The following is a 17,500-nucleotide window of genomic DNA, read 5'->3' on the forward strand; positions in this document are numbered from 1 at the left end:
AGACATCAGTTTTGAAGCCTTTCAGATACCATCTAAATGCCAAGCTTTTGAGTAGTAAAATAAAGCATTTATATATAGATTAAACACCCAGTAATAAGAAGTGCATTGCAACACGTCAGTAATTGTGAACAGCTGCATCAGAGCAATGCATCTGTTAAAACTCCTTCATGGCCCAGATTACATTTATTTGGTCCAAATTACTCATGGGTATAAATGTGTGCTTTGGGCGGGGGGATACAAAGAGTCATTTGGGATGCTTTCATTTGCTGAAATCAGTCCCTGATTATATTTTATTAAGAGAGTGCATGATATAAGGAGGCTCACAGACATGTCTGAAAATAATCCAACACAGATTGTGCAGAGCAAACAAATGCTGCTGTAAGAGTTGCATGGTGCTTGTGTGTCTAATATGCTGCAGTTCTGCTGCCTGCCTTCAGGCTTTAGCTGGATCTGCAAAACACACAGTGCTGCTACAGAAGTACCTTATCATGGAATGTCTGGGCTTGGAAAGGATCTTAAAGATCTGGCTCCAAGCCCTGTTCCTTGGGTATGAATGCCTCTCACCTAGATCAGGCTACTTGAAGCCCTATCCAACCTGGATGTGAAGACTTCCAGGGGTGGGGCATCCACAGCTTCTCTGGGCAACCTGTTCCAGTGCCTCACCACCCTCAGAGTAAAGAATTGTTGTCACATCCAGTCTAAAACTAGTCTCTTTCAGTTTAAGGCCATTACCTTTGTAGACAGTTCCTCACCATTTTTCTAGTAGGCTTCCTTCAGATATTGAAAAGCTGCAGTAAGGTCACTCTGGAACCTTCTCTTCTCCAGGCTGAATAACCCAACTCTCTCAGCCTTTCCTCATAGGAGAGATGCTCCATCCCTCTGATTATCTTGGTGACCCTCCTCTGGACCCAGTCCCAGTCCATGTCCTTCCTGTGCTGGCACCCCAGAGCTGATGCAGCCCTGCAGGTGGGGTCTTACCAGAGCAGAGGGGCAGAATCCCCTCCCTCCCCTGCTGCCCATGCTGCTCTGGATGCAGCCCAGGACAGGGTTGGCTCTCTGGGCTGCAGGCATGTGTTGCCGGCTCATGTCCAGCCTAACATGGTAGCAAACTATTTACAAAATGGAAACAAGAATGCCAGGAGTGCTCTAGCCTCTGCTTTCATCCCAGTGTGCAGCTATAAAAACAATTTGTAGTAACAGCTAATGTTATTCTGTGCCTGTTGCTGACATGTTTTGTGCCAGTGAATGTTTGAGGACTGGAACATGAAGTTGAAGAAATTCTTTCACTGTGATGGAAACCAGTCTTGTCATTGTTGTCATCATGCTGCTTTGTGTCTCATTTTTTCCTCGGTGTTGTTATTAGAGAAAGTTTTCGGCACCCTCTGATTCAGCTGTAGAAAGTTATGTCCTACAAAGGAGACCAAGAGCAAAGCTGTCAAAGTCTCAAGCTAGGAAATACAGGGGAAGCCTGTATTGGTGTGGGGAACTTTGCTTTGGAAGTCTGATGTGCTTTTCGTGCACTGTAATTTCCTAAGGAATGCAACAACACAGATCTGGTTTTGACTGTGCTACTAATTTACAAAGACCCTGATTAAAAGCTTCCTGAGAATTGCATAACTGTACTGTCTGTAGTTGTTTGGGACAATGATCTTTTATTTTTGTTTCTTCTCTATACTAGTTATGTAAGGATAAGTGTTTTTAGAAAGATCACAGAAACTCAGTAAAACAGTGACCCTCTGCAAACATTAGGCTGAGCTTTCTTGCTGCTGCTTTGAGGGTCTAGTGTTAGGGTTAAGTCAAATGTCCATCAAATTCAATAGTTTAGTGAGACTGCCAGAAAGATAGTGAGCTTGAAGAAATTTGACCCAGGTCCAAAAGTATTCTGATCAAAAGTTTTTAAAGTCCTGTTGGTTGACTTGCCAGAACCTGAAGTAGCCTTGGGATCTGGCAGTTGCTCGGTAGTAATGCGTCAGTAGTGGTGCTTCCTGCGCTCCTGGCCAAGTCCAGATAAATGGAAAAGCTTGGATTTTGGAAAGTTTAAACATTTCTTAAAATATTACTCTCCTTATCTTTGAATTTGAATAGCATGTGAATATATTTGAGAGAGACACTTTTGTCCCCTTTTTCAGAAAGCGGACCAGGCAGCGGGGATTTTATTTGGCGTTATCTGGACTGTGGGACATGCTTGATGGCATTTATTTAAAATCTTCTGAAAATTGACGGAACAACATCAAGAATGGAAATGATTTTCACTGTTTTGTCTACTCTGGGATCTTAGTGGGTCAAAACCTGATAAAGTATGGGTAGCTTACCTGACCTAAGGATGCCCAAGTTCATTTTATCTCAGTCAGCTGTGTAATGTGTGTCCTTTTTTCGTTCATAAACACTCATCTCATTATTTGGGTGCCATGAATAATGTTACTTGTCTCTATTTACACTTTTGTTTTCCCACTGCAGACTATGCCCCACACCTGTTTCTTTCCTTTGAAAAACACATCTCTCCAACATGCATGGTTTATGATGCTAACTTGCAGGCATTCTTTAATTATAAAAGGATATGTGGTGATCTGTCAAGGGACAGTTGTCTCTAAATGGATTAAAAGAAGCTTACATGGTTTATATATGGGCTGTGCCCTTCATATGCTGAAAATAGTTCAAGTTAGCTTGATCTGGCCACATAGTGTATTTAGTACCTATGCAGGTAACTGATTATTTTCCTAAGCTCAGATAGTTAATTTTGCACCTCTGTGTATGTGGGATATAAAGAATAGGGAAAAAACCTTCAGAGAAGTAAGTGAACTGACAAGTGTTGTTAGATAAACTGTTCCCAAGCTCCAGCCCACAGGAAAGAATGAGACACTGATTAAATAAAACCTGTGCTCTGCCATGCAAGTTCTCAGCTGTTGAGAATCAAAATTTTAGTGTCCTGACTCATCAGCTCTTGCCACTTTCCTCTAGTAAACAGTAAAATGAGAATAAATTAATGATTGTTTGGAAAATAAATGTCTTCCTGAAAGATAGCGATAGCGTCATGAAAACAGTATAAGATGGGGTGTTTGGTAATGTTGGGAAAAGCAGACAAGTTTTCAGGTATAAAGTATTTTCTAGAGGTCTGAAAAACTGCTAAATACAAATTGAGTAACACCACTGTGAGTTAAACTAGATATGTATCTGTTGCACCACCTCATGTCAAAGTGAGCAGTAGCTGCAGAGTTGAGTGTCCAAGTATGAGCTGAATCTCACAGCTGCACTGTTTTAAGGGCTTTTTTCCACACAATTTTTTTGAATAATTACTGCCTTTGATAAAGTCCAGGATATTGTCAGTAGAAAGTCATGTCTGTGGCACAAAACCCTATGAGGTAACAAAGGCACATACTGTGCCTGTCAAATATTACTCGCTTCGGCTATGAGGCAAGATGAAAGTAATGTTTGCAGCATTGTGACAGATCGCAACAGGCTTTGTGATGATCAGATGTTTTCCATCAGTGATTATCTGCCCACAAATGCAACTTAATTCATATGCTGTAAGTGTGCTGTGACTGTTACCCCCTAAGTATTTTTAGCTGAGAAGGATATAAGGTAATTTTTTTCAAAAACTAGATGGTGGGAAAGGAAAACTTCATAGTTAGTGAGATCAGTTGGAGTCAGATGGGCTTATTAATTTTTCTCCTCTTGCATGGTTGTTGCGAACAGCAGAAGAATAACAGGACTTTGCTTTATGCACCTTCACTTAATAATTGGGTCTTTGGACAATTTATTGACTGCTGGAATGAACTGTTTAAGGTCTCTGCTGCTTTCTTGCTTAGCTTTTGCAGTAAACAAAATAATTTCCAGCTGCAGCTCATAGTGTGATAGTTCACCTTAGATTTCTCTCTCCCTTGAAGGCATGGTGAGATGTGTTGGACAGGTTAACTTGAGGTCTTGATATACAGTTGAAAGGAAAACACAAGAAAACTGCCAAACTGAAGTGTTAGATATCTAGAACTATAGCAGACAGCTATGTTGAGACATAAATAGCTTTTCTCAACTTGTTAGACCTGTAATACATGCTGCTAAGCCAACGACCTTAAATATATAACCATATAAACAATACATGGAAATGATAAAGTGCAAGAAAAACAAGGGTCTGTAGTGGAAAAGTTAACAGCTTCTGGCAAGTGCATGCTCATTAAATTGACACAGTAATAATTCTGGCATGTGGTTTTTAGTGCTTCAGCTGTGCTACCCCCAGCCAGTGCTACCTGTGGTGGTTTTCCCTTTGGGGATGGCCTGTGGGAGCCCCCCAAACATCTGCTGCCATGAGGGCTGGTTCAGGTGTGTGCTGGTATTGTGTTAGGTCATTGGCTGGAGACAGGAATGACAGAACTCTGAGGATCTTGTGACAAACAACTGGGTTTATTGTTCAGTGCTCCCTTTTATAGGGGGTTCAGAATTCCTGCACTTGAACAACTGATTGGTCGGGGTCTCTGCACCACCCAGCTTGCTGGCCAATGCTATGTCTGCATTTAGGATTGAGTGGGATTGGCTGGGGGTCCTGTGTTAGGGTTCAAATCTATTTTAGCATTGCTCACCTAGGGGCTTTGACGCTGTGGAGTCAGGGATGGACAAAATGACTCCATGGTTCAGAAGGCGAAAAAGAGATCCTTTATTAAGAGGTTCTGTCCTTTTATAACCAGGATGGCTAAGGTGAAATCTGATTGATGTCAAAGTAAAAACCTTTCACACTGTTGGTGAACTATGAATAGAGCTCTCTGAAGATACATATCTATAAAGAACATGAACAGAAAGAGAGATAATACTTGTTTTCATTTTTCTTCTCTAAGCTTCCCAGGCCTGAAGCCTGGGAGAATTGTCTTCCACTGAACTGAGAATCTCCACAGGACTTGTTTATTTATTTTCTGTAATGAACTGGGCTTAGCTGAATTGGATTTCTGTTTAAGACCAGATTTATGTGTGCAGCTACAGACCAGCTGGCTACAGAGTCTCTGTGGTGAAAAGGCCCCTGACAGCCTTTGTGGCACTTTGCCAGTCAGGTCCTGTGCTCGTGCACCTTCAGGAGGAGTATTCATCCCTTGCTGCTGGGGTGACATGGGAAGGAAGAGAGGTGTCTGATGGGCTGAGAGGGAAAGAAAATTGACTGGTTTGCTGGTAGGTCCCACTGAGATGTCAAACAAAATCTTAATGAGATTCCTGACCTTAATGGGAAATAACTGAACCCATAGCGTGTCCTATTAAAACAAGCATGAGTTTATCCTTTTAAAAATAGATTATCATCATCTTTCTTTATTGGTGACTACTGCTGTGTCCCTGGCTTTTCTGGAGCAGTGGTTTCCAACAGCCTTGCAGTTTTCATCCCATTTGGTTAGCTACACTTCCACTGTCCTTCTCAGACTTCCTGGAAGTGATAAATGGGTGAGCTGCTTTGTAGAGGAGAGGTGTTCTTAGTTCCCAGAAGAAGTAAAATATAAACTAACAGCTCTCTAAATTGCCAGATTCTTCATTTGAGGAAAAAAATGCTCATTCCCACACACACACTTAAGGGAAAAAAATAAAAACCAAATAAGGACGTGCTTGGGAGTGGGGAGCTGTTTGTGGTGAATTTCCAGTTAAAATAGATATGACTACACTTTTGAGTTTATTTAAACAAAGGAGGTAATTTAAAAGGAGGTAATTTAAACATTAGTCACCATATTGTGGAAAGCACTGGCCAAAATAATTCAGGGCTTAGTTTTGAGATTTTTAAATTATTACATAGATTTGATGACAGACTGAAGTCAATGTGAAGCTGATCCCTTTTTTTTAAGGGTTTTGCAGGACTGACTAGATCTGTGAGTTATTTAGACCGATGCTTTTCTTTAAGATGTCTGTTTTTAAAAGGTAGCTTGCTGTGTTAAAATTATTATCTAATAAGCACTAATAAAGAAAATCAAACATGTAAATTCTAGTTTATTAGAAAACCAGATATAATTGTTTTATCTTGTCACTTGCACTTAGCTGTTATGGCAGTACTATTACTTAGCAAGACAGCTTTAGGAAGGCTTAAAGAAAAGAAAAATGTAGTTATACCAAGGCATAACTGATAAAAATTATCTTGATTATTTAGACATACTGAGCTACCACAGTATCTAGGCTGCTTTATGACTTTTCTAAGACAACTGGCAGTAATCTGCCGTACGGGATTGTAAGGCATTGGCATACTTGGTACTGGGGATACTTTACCTGTCCAGGCTTTAACTGGTGGAGTCATGGACAGCTGTGTACAGATGTGCTCTCGTAGTCAGGGCTAGCCATAACATGGGAACTCCAGATTGCTAAACTTTCTGCCTTCCTGGAAGCAAAAACCATGTTTTCAAAAGCCTCTGACAGAAGGTAAGTGAGATAAATTCCGTGGTATTTTTTCCTTAGCTTTTTGTTTGGTTTTGGTTTTGCTGTAATAGAATAAAATATTATCTGCCTGCACTTAAATTCTCTTTACAAATGTATTGGTAGGGTTGCCACAGACCACAGGAATGAGACTCTGAGGAGTAGTTGTCTTTGGGAGGTCTTAAAAACAGCTAAACCTTTGTGGATAGGAATACCAAAGCAGAGGGCAGCTTTTTTCTTTCCTAAAATATCAGCACTGTTTATTTTAACACATAATGATGAAATCACAAGCCTTATTTAAATTTAAGACGTGAGACCTAAATTTGATTTGGCCAACTGTCAAACAGCCAGAAAAGCAAGAACATAATTTTTCTTTCTTTTACCTGATCTAGTGCTTCATTGTACCCTGGTGTGCTGGGGAAGGCACACTATGAGGATGTGAAGCATTCTGTAGAGTAAACCAAATGAACACACATTCTATTAATTTATTCCCTTTTAAACTTAGGGAAAGTGTAGCATCTGTTGAGAGTGACTCACAAACTAGCTCTGTTCTAGTGCCCAGCTGCCCTCTGGGTGCAGCACTGACATTTCCGCTGTTTGATTGTAATTAACACTATTTGTCATAATTTGGTATGTTCAACTAAATGTAAGCTAGCACAATAAACTAGAACAAAGGGAATGACTGATGAAATAAAATGTTGACAGCCATCTCTAAGCAACCACAATGACCAGAGTACAGATTTGAAAACATTGCTGTTTCTTAAGGCAAAAAGGAAAGAAATCTTTTTATTTGCAGTGACTGCAACAGTTTCCAATTTTCATTGAGTTCTACTTAATGATGATTTTGCTGCCTCTGCTTTTCCATGTGTTGGGCTGTGAACAGGTTTGCCATCTCAAGGCCACAGATGCTTGCCCTGGCAAGATTGCTGAAGTGCTGATGTACCAAGTGATGTTGCCTGGGGCAATGTGTGCTTCTATAAAACTGTGAGAAACACAGTTATATGTTTTGTATTAATGTATGCAAGGAAACCATTTCTGAAGGTGTGTAAGTTGCAACAAGAAGCAAGCTTAACAATTTTCTTCTTCTTCTATTGTTGTGAGCCAGAGCAAAATTGGTAAGAAATTAATTGTGTCTGTGATGGAGAAGGGGCTTGTGTTTAAGGAAGAAAAGAAATATATTTGGATTGTTCCTTTTTCTGTGCTTTAAATTATGTCTGTGTTTGTTTTTATTCAGATAACCCCTAGTGAAAGTCATGGCTTGTTATATATGTTAAATGCTTTCTGCTTGTCATCTTTGTTCCACGAGTTGGCTAATGTACAGAAAGCAAATTTATTTAGCTTTCTCCCCTGTCAGCTGAAGTAAAATGAAGCTAACCAACAGAACTGCAGACTACAATGGCAAGACCATGAAAAATTCAGGTTTTCAGAAGGAAGATCTGGTCAGTGGCTTTTCAGGGATGTAGCATCTGCTGCCAAAACTTGTCTCCTGATGATTCACCAGCTAGGAAAAAGAAGTTAGTTTTGAAAATTGGAAGGGCAGGATGTGAGACAGGAAGGGAATCCTTCCTCTTTTCCAGCCTTCTATTAGAAAGGTTCAGTTCAGAACAACAAATAAAGTTCAGAGGAAGTTTTCCATCATTGACTTCGTTTGGTGGACTTGGCAGTGTTAGGTTTATGGTTTGGTTCAATCTTAAAGATCTTTTTCAACCTGGATGATTCTATTACTTGCTGAAGGTGCTGCACCTTCTTGTTATATTTTTCACAAGAGTTTGAACAATCCTTCTGGTTGCAGAAATACCAAAACAGCAAACACAGCAGCTATATTAGTACCAGAGCTGTGTGTTCCCATTGCTTATAGATGGGCTCATATTAGCACAGTTACCTTCTTGTGACTTCCCCATTGAGTTTTTCATCTGCTTTTTAAGTTATGGGTACATTACAGTCCCCTGACTAAGGGGGTTTAAATGGGTGGGGGATGATGGGGCTTTAAATGGATTTCAGAAGAGACAGCTCTGACATGTTCTTTGGATTCTAGGTTCAATGAAGATTTAGAGGTTTAGTGGCTGAGCCTTTGCTTCCATAATGTTGATTGTTGAGATAACAATGTTGCTGTTGATCAGTCCTTGAAGATGGTGTATCAAATTGTACTTACTGCAGAAGCATGAAGAAGTGTAGTTTTAGCTTTAATAATGTTTTTCCACTTACTGATAACTATAGAAGGATTCTGTCAAAATGCTTGTGTCCATTTTTTTGTTTTTTTTAACTGGGTGAAATACTTGGAAAATGAATGCATAGTAGGGGAATTTAAAGAATGAATAGTTTTTGTTGGGCCTACTGCTTACAGTTAAGAGTGGACTAATTCATTTTCCTAATAAGGCTGCTCTGGAAGTTGGAATGTTTTGAATTACATTAAATGTCATGAAAGTATTCATCAGAGAGTATTGTCCTGTGGTATGTTTAGACAGTAAATTTGATCATGTTTGGTCAAAATGAGCTGTTTACACAAGCTAAATATAGCTGGGGTTTTTTTCCCTCCTATAAAAAAGAAATTACTGATGTAGAAGCTGTGCAAAAAAATTGTGCGCTTTCATTTTCAGTAATAGTTTGTCAGTAAGCAATGACTGCAGCTGCTGTTTTTGTTGTTTATAATAATTCTTATGAAGTTTGATACAGTAATCATTTGCCAAGGTCTTTTGTGTGAGTTGTTTATAATAAGGCTAAATACTGAGCTCTTATGTCTTTGCTTTGTTTGTATGTTTTTGAAAGTATTGCACAAACTAATATGCTGTACTGCTAGTTTTAAATCATTCAGAAATACCATGCTTCAAGCCATCCTGCTTTTTCTAGTAAGTAGTAACAGGGCAAGTGTGTCATCTCACTCTGAAAACCTTTATCATCAGTTATTCATACGTTCAATGGGACCAAGCCTGCATGAAATCCTAATATGTTTAATTGCTAGGTGGCAAGTGAAGTGCTAACAGCTAAGAAATATGCATGATTCTGCAGTTTAATTACTTTTTGGCTGTGCTGTTCAGTGGTATCTATGAAAATATTGTGGGAAATAGCCCTGAAGGAAGAATTTTCTTAAATGTGTGTGTTGGATGTGTTTTGCTTTTAAACTTGAAGTGTGCATTTCCTTTTGTACTGTCTTGTCTAACCACCATGCATTTTTCACATTATGATCCTGGTGGCTCAGTTTGCTGGGTGAACATTTTCCTTTTACAATATGGGATAAATCACAGATTTTTTAGTCTGATTATGGTCTGAAGTCAACAAGGCCAAGTTAAGCTGTTTTAAATATGTCTGGGGCACACAAATTTATGTCCTTGGTTCAAGTATGTTTGTGGGGAAAATGTTATGTTGTCTGTCTTTTTGAAAGGAACATCGTGAACATTTTGGTTATCAAGATTTTTTTCTCCCCACCCTTTTTTTTCTTATTGTATTATATTTTTGAAGATGAATTTTGAAAAGTATGTCTTCTGGTTGTCTGGTAATAGTGGCATGAAATTTTTGCTCAGCACTATGTTGATGAGTATAGAGGCAGTGTAATGCATTGCAAACTCAAATTTTATTATTTTGTAAAAAACAAAGAAAAATAATTGTGTTCCTTTTATGTGGCTTAAACAAAAGTCCAGCATTAGCACAGAAAGATTTTTTTTCTCAAGTGTGAAATGTGGGAGTTGACTTGAATAGTCAATATCTTCCTAATTCTTCCTGTTTGTCCAGCTTAATAGATACATAAAACATTTCAAGTTACTGTATTAAAAATGAACAAAGGTACCTAAGGTAGAGATGGTCTTAAAAAAAGAAAGAAATGTTTCCGTATGTATTGGCATTATTTTCTCCCTTCTTGTTGCTTTTGTTACTGCAAATTGACAACTCTGCAATTAGGAGTGATTAATGATGCACCCCAGTGCTGTGGAGGGGCCAGAGGTCAGGCTTTCATAGGCTGCACACTGTGGGAAAGGGGAGAAGGGACCTGTTCCCCAGAGCAGACAAAACCCTCTCTCTGTTGAGAATTGCTGTTGATGTGGACATAATATGTGTCAGCAGCCATGCACGAGTGGGGAAGGCCAAGTGCAGAACATCATCTTCTCATGCTATGCATTTTTTCCCTTATTTTTTCCTTCTTTTTTGTTTTCTTTTCTTCCTCCTGTCAGCATGGTACCTGGATTATATATATATTTCCCTTTATTGTAAGGTAGATGCTGAACCTGCATCAGGATTCCTGTTGCTGGGATCTGATGAGCCCTGAGGGCCGTCAGATGACTTTGGGGGAAGGAATAAACATTGTGAGCAAATTAGTTAAGGGGAAAAAAAAGAAGACAGAATGGAAAATTTTAAAAAAGAGTTGTTAAAGGTAACAAGTGTGCCTAATTCAATTGTAGCTATCCGTGTTTTTCTCGTAAAAACTGGAAAGCTGGTTTATACAGTAGAAATGGTTTTAAAATGTAGCCTCTGTTAGCTGATTTCCAGTTAAATGAACCTTTTTGCCTCCCTAGGAAATTGTCTGATGGAAATCAGAACCCAGCTGCAGTTTTTCAAAACTTTATTCAGAAGATGTGTTGGAAATATGACGCAAATGTGTCAAAAATCCAATTTTCTACAAGAACAGCATGAAAACACTCAAGTGTACCAGCAGCAATGTTTGAAAACAAAATGTTACTATATCAGATTTTTTGCTAGGTTTAATTTTTTTTTTAATTTTAGTGTACATGTGTGTGTTTTTGCTTGTAAGTATATGCAAATCTGAAATAAACCCCGATTGAATGAGATGCTTTTTACCTGTAATATGTTGCCATTTCAATTTAGATATAACATCTGTCAATTCTTTATCTACTTAATCTTTTTCATCGCCATACTTCCTTTCCTTCCCACCCCCCACAGTAGTCTCAGTATGCCCATTGTTTGGGAGAGATTTTTTTTGCCATCTACTATGGAATTGCAGTGACATTAACCTCAGTTTGGAAAACCAAAGACTGTGTAAAAATTTTCTGTATTATTTAACTTGCCAAGTTCTTTGGGAGGATTTGTGTTATTCTAAAAGGAAGTGTTCTGTTTTAGGCCTGTATATGGGCTATGCACTATTTTAAATATAAATACTGATAGATTGATAAATTAATGAGAGCTGTGGAATTATGTGACCGTTTCTTGTGAAAGAGTGAAGAACAGAAAGCAGATTGGAGTTGAAGTCTCTGCAGTGATGATACAGAATTATGAATTTATAAACATAATAGTGCTTAATGCTAGATGCTAGACTTCCTAACATTGTATCTGGAATTAATTTGGTTCAGTTTTGCCTTTTTGTTGTATTAACAACAGTGTTGTAGATTTAACTTGAATACTTCTTGTTTCCTATAGTGGAAACAAAATGATGTATTTTACCTATGTATGGGTGGATGTGGTGAGGGGAACAGTGAAATGCTTAAACATTAAAGAATTCGTTTTTTACATTTATGTTTGTTTCTCTTTTCCAGAGTGTCTTCTATACAAAAACCTGATCATTTTCATGTGACAAAGGTATGTTCATCATCAGAACCAAGAAATGTAGCATGTGGCACTAACTGTTACCCATCTGTCAAACCCTGTTGTGGATAAGCACTGGCATTCAGACTTTCAGTATAACATGCTTCTTTTCCATGTGTTACATTGAGAGTATTGCAGCATTTGGATCTTTTATTACTTTTTTTCCCCTCCTAAAAAAGAATAGAGAGGGCTGGAAATGATTATCAAAAAGAAAAAAAAAAGGTGAATAAATGTTATTCTTCAACTCTTGGAACCTTTTTTTAAGATATTGCTGGTGTTTTACCTCTGTACCTAAGAGAGAAAAAAGCAGGTAGAATTTTTTCGGCACTGATTATTAAAATTTTTTATGGGGATTTGTTTATTTTAATGGACACTGAAATCTTTCCTGGTATTTGAGAGAAGCCTATCCAAATATTACAATTTCCGAGAACAAGTCCCCTGACTTTCCTTAATGCCCTGGAGAATTACTTGTTCTTGAGTTCTTCTAATTTTTTATTCTATACAACAGCTTCAAAATCCTCTTTCTGATAAAAATGCTGTTTGCAAACTTGAAAATACTTATAAATAGCCTGTACTTGAAAAGCCTCTCCAGTGGACATAATTAATGTGTAGTACATTACTGTTCTGCTGACCATGACCTTTAAAGGTCACAGTTTGGGGACAGCAATGTTAAAATGTAGTTTCCAGCACAAAACCCCAAGCAAACAAGAAAATCAGATTTCTTGAGTGTATAATCTGACATGGGTGTGTGGAGACATTGGGGAGCATCAATGTGCTCTCGTTCTGCTCTTAAAGGTCTTAGCAGCAGATCAGTGTGTGAACACTTGCACATTCCATTTGTGTATGGGGAACGTGCGTATCTCAAATTGGGTTTGAGACATGGAATGTGGATTTTTCTACAAATATCTGGTTTTTTCCACATGACTTACCCGCTGGGTTTTGCAACAGAGCGGTTTTTCAGTTTCTTGTGAGTTTGATTTGTGGAGTGTCTGTTTTGGATATGCCAAGAGGAGCTAGCATTGTGGAATTCCATATTGATTGTGCATGTTGGGATTATTCCCTCTCCTAAGATGCACGGCTCATCTTGTTTTCCCATACATTTGGCTGCACTCTTGGTAAAGCTTGCTTCTGTGCTTCGCGCCAGGTGGGTCATCTGCCTCGAGAACAGCTAAAAATCCCTGCTGAGGAATGTGCATGCGTTTGCCGTGGTTTTGTGTGTCTCTGTTTTGTTTTTCATCCCACATAGGCAGAACCTACCGAAGTAGTTAAGCCTGTGCCCATTGCCTCTGCTGTTGCACCCAAAGCCACTGCCACAGCCAGCGTGGCTTTCAATAAGACACCGAGGCCGTTTGGAGCTGTAACCTCCTCCAAGGTCACCTCCATCCCATCACCGTCCTCCGCCTTCACGCCGGCGCAGGCTGGAGTGCATGCTAACGCCAAGCCTAACGCTGAGCCCTGGCCGCCTGCGCCGGCGGCTCCTAAACCTGCAGTTCCTGTCCCACGGCAGCACGGCGCCGACGGCGCCCAGGACGCAGCCGAGGGGCCGCGACGAGGAGGCAGAGAGAACCAGGGGGAGAGTAAACAGCAAAATGGGTAGGTGGGATTTCATTTTTTGCTGTGAGGGTCTCTCCTCACAGGAAAAAAGCCGGGCTTGTTTGAGGGCCAAGGGAAACACAGCTTGGAGGAGCTGTTTACTCCTCAGAAATTATTTTAAAAGTGATATTTCAAAGGGCACCAGCTAGACTTTTGGTGATGGCTTTTCTCACGAGTGACACGTCAGTTTATAGAGTGTCACGGCTAAATTGAACAAGGACCATGGAATGCTTTACATGATTTGTTCTGTCACCACGTTCTGGACCTTACAACAAGCCTGGTATTAATTTCCATGTCCAATCTCACTGTGTATTTTGACACCCAATACAGTGACTGAAAGCAGCAGGCACTCAAAAATGCAGAGCAGTCTGTCAAGAAGGGTCAGTGGGTGCTGTGATGGGCGGGAATGAGATGCTCTGGAAGAACAACCGTGACCCTGGCAGAACCAGTGGGAAAAGGTCCCAGAAGGAGGCAAAGGGACAGATATCTCACTAATTCTCTGCACAACACAGGAGAAGCTTTAAGATGTTTTCTAGGAAGCTGATGGGGTTAAGCTGTTTTTTTGCAGTGCTATAATATAAATACCTCAACTTTAAATTTGACCTTCACCCGAAACAAGCAATGCAGATTTAAAACATGAGTAATTTCCTTATTCAAGTAATTGTTTATGTTGAAGTGGGCATCAGAGGCTGAACATTTAAGGCACTGTAGGAAACATAAAAGGCTTTATCTAGTGTAGCATCTAGACTAGTAAACAATAGATTAGTAAACTAAATTGAGCCCAGCAGCAGTCCTGGGAACTCAGACCTGCAGCAAGATTTTGCCTAGGGATGCCTTGGCCTCTCCCAGAAATTCCTGGGCAGAGTCTGGGAGCTGAAGCCCCTCAGGGACTGGTTCCCAGTGCCTGCTGTGCCTGGGGGAGAGGAGGAGGCTGGGGATGAGCAGTCACATGCCAGTTGGCCTCTGTGACCAGCAGTTGAATTAAGTAGTAAAAAGAGCAGGAGTGGAACTGTAGGTTTCTCTTCAGTTTTAAGAATGTGAAACCTGGGCTTAAAAGCTAAAAGCTGTGGTTACTATTTCCCATCCCGCAAAAGAAAGGGACTGGAAGAATAGGCCTTGTGCCTCTCCTCTCTGATATTCTCTCAGTTTAGAAAGTATATGAAGAACCCTACAGAAAGGTAAACATCCATGCCAACTAAAATACTGACTAAATTGCAGTTTCAGTTGAGTTTCTTATGGGGTAAAAAAACCTACTTCTTTAGGTACTTATTCCCTTTATGTTGTAGTATGAACATTTTCCATGTGTGGACTCATAATGCAGCCCGTATGCGTTTTATATTGCACTGTAGCCATGGTAACTTCCAGCCCTTTCTTAAACAGATGATGGCAGGAATCCACTCTGCAAAAAGTGAGTTGAGTGATCCCAAGGACTTGCTCGCTGCTGGTGCAGTTGTTGAATACACTTGGCAAACCCTCTCTTATCTTTCCAGGAATACTGTTTTAGCAAATAACTGTGTAAGGAGTATTCAAAAGCAGCAATTAGTACTGAAAAAGAGGAACAATAGCAACAAAATTATGTCTCCTGGAAGGAAGCGCTGCAGGCACAGAGTAAGCACTTTACTATCAAGATGGGATGACTGGATGAGTGCTGCTATGTGCCCTACCTTACTTAGAGGATGAATAATACCATCAGAGGGGGTGAATAATCACAGCTGAGAGGTGAAGAAATCCCTGTCTCACTGTCAGCCTTGCAGATCTAGTTTAGAAAAGTTTGAAAACATTTCAGAATTGTAAAAACCCACTTTATATTGCAGTCCTTCTTACAATATTGTGTTTGGGCTGGCTAAGTATTCTGCAGTCCTAAAGCACAAAACAAAAACAAGTGGACAAACCCACTAAAGTGGTTATATTGGTCTGCTGCTACACTACTTAATTTTACCTAGAAAAGTTAAGTTTCTGCAATGATACTTGAATATTTCCCAATTGAAAATGGTATCAATGACATCTATAACATATCACAAACATTGAAGTTTGGAGTAATTGGTCAGTCTGAAATTATTTCCATTTTGTTTCTGTGATTTGTAGGATTCATTTTCTCAAAACATGCAGAAAGCCAACTTGTACGTTGTTCATAGATGGCACTGCTTAGCAAATGCAGTTCTTTAGACATGCACCTTGTTATACTCACAATTTCCTCCCTTCCTCTTGGCTTCCCTCGAAAAACATTCAGGATATCAACTATGTGACTTCATGATGGGAAAGGAAGTTTAATTTCCCTTGTTTAGTTCTGCCTTAGAAAGCAAACAGTTTGCCTTCCCTAGGCTATGTGCATTTGCACTTTTATCAAGACCTTTTTGCCTGCTCTTGCATGAAGATGTGCCTGCTGCTTAAAACAGGTAAGATGTCCACAGACTTCACCCAGTTAAAGTTCAGCTGGGCTAAAATTTTCTCTTATAGGTTCTCTTATGTTTGTAAGTTTGACTTATGTGATACAGGGCTTTACCAGAGCTTGGATTTGGAAACTCCTGTACTATTTTAAGAAGCAAAGAATTAATTAACACATCAAATACTTTTTTTTCCCTTGCAGATAGCAGCAGCGACAAAGTTAGTATCAGAAGCACCGGACTTGAATTATGGTTATTTTTCCTATTGGAATAACCAGCATGTATTCTGGTTTTGCAAAATTTCAGCTCTTACAGAGCTGCATATTTAAATTTTGCAAACAGCTTCAGCTTTTCTCAGTGTAATACATTATTTTATCTGCATTGGACATGATGTGACTTTGCTTTTCACTGTGCTACATTTTGCAGCTCATTTTTATTCTACAAAACATTCATGTGGTGTTTGCGTGTACTGATAAATTCTTGGTTCATTGGTGTTGGTAATACAACTAGTAAATGGTGAAATACAGTATAAAGATAAAATCGCTTTGAGAACTGTGGAATGAAGGGCTGGATTCTGAATTGATACAGGAAAAGAAAATTTAACGTCCATATACTCTGATTTGTGCCTATTAGGATGATAAATCACTGAGGTTTTATTGGCTTCTCCCCTTGCTTCAAGGCTAAGAGAGAGCCTGTCTCACTGAGGTTTCCTTTGTCTCTGGCGCCACCTTGTTGCCTCATTGAGTCATTACTAGTAGACTCTTAAGCCTTACAAAGGAGACTAGTAGGACCAGAGAAGTCGGTGGGATTTTTTTCTTTATACCACTTTGTTATATAACAAATGTGAAAGACTGCTTATTTCACTGGGGTACTTGTTAGAATGCAGTAAACTGCACATAAATTATAAAGTTTTCATGTATTTCCACACCTTTAATTACTGCTTTAACTGTCACATTTCATTTTTGCTATTAACTGTTTAAGACGCTTTACTCCATTTTTCTTTGTTCTCCATCCTGAAATTGCCACTGCCTTTGTTTCTATTCCTCTTTCTCTATTATCAACTTTGATATGTGATACACGCTCTTCACTAATATTGTGTGTCAATAAATTAAATCTTTTGTACTGTGCCTTTCACATTCTATCAAGTATTAAATATTTTTTAAAGCTTAAGTTTTTACTAATGCATTCCATTTAATAGGCCTGATTCTTACTTGTTAACAGGTAACATCATTCCTCACTCATTTTCCACCTTTCTTCCCCAGAAATACTTTAAACCATTAAAGTACAGTGAGGAGGTAGTGTCAAAAATAAAAGTGACTTCTAAAGTTTTGTTGGGTTTTAATTTTTAATACTATTAGAAATTTTATGTCCTAGGAGCTAGTTTTTCACAGTTTTTCTCCTGTAAATTGTGTAAATATAAATGTGCACTTAGCAGGTCTTAGAGATTAATGCTTTGGAATAACAAGTGTAGAACTTCGGAGTAATTTATGTAGTTTGAGTCTTCTGTTCCCTTTTCCCAAATTGACACATTCTTTATATCACTTAATGGAAGCAAAGCTTTTTGATCCTGTACCCTTTAAAGTCGTGCTAGTCTAAGGATTGATAATAGTCTTGATAATAATGATAAGTCTATA

The 17,500-nt window shown here is 39.1% G+C and overlaps 1 protein-coding gene across 2 annotated transcripts in view; it reads left to right on the forward strand.

Moving 5' to 3' along the window:
• Positions 1-17,500, forward strand: part of PDLIM5 (PDZ and LIM domain 5) — a 76,540-nt gene that overhangs the window by 54,904 nt on the left and 4,136 nt on the right. The window contains exons 3-4 of one of the 2 annotated variants that reach the window (XM_031066422.1): positions 11,841-11,883; positions 13,136-13,482. In XM_031066422.1, coding sequence (XP_030922282.1) covers positions 11,841-11,883; positions 13,136-13,482 — 390 coding nt within the window. The remainder of the gene's footprint in view (positions 1-11,840; positions 11,884-13,135; positions 13,483-17,500) is intronic. The other variant, XM_005418136.2, reaches the window with a different exon arrangement.

Source organism: Geospiza fortis, unplaced genomic scaffold, assembly GCF_000277835.1.
Source record: "Geospiza fortis unplaced genomic scaffold, GeoFor_1.0 scaffold11, whole genome shotgun sequence".
Classification (NCBI taxonomy): domain Eukaryota; kingdom Metazoa; phylum Chordata; class Aves; order Passeriformes; family Thraupidae; genus Geospiza; species Geospiza fortis.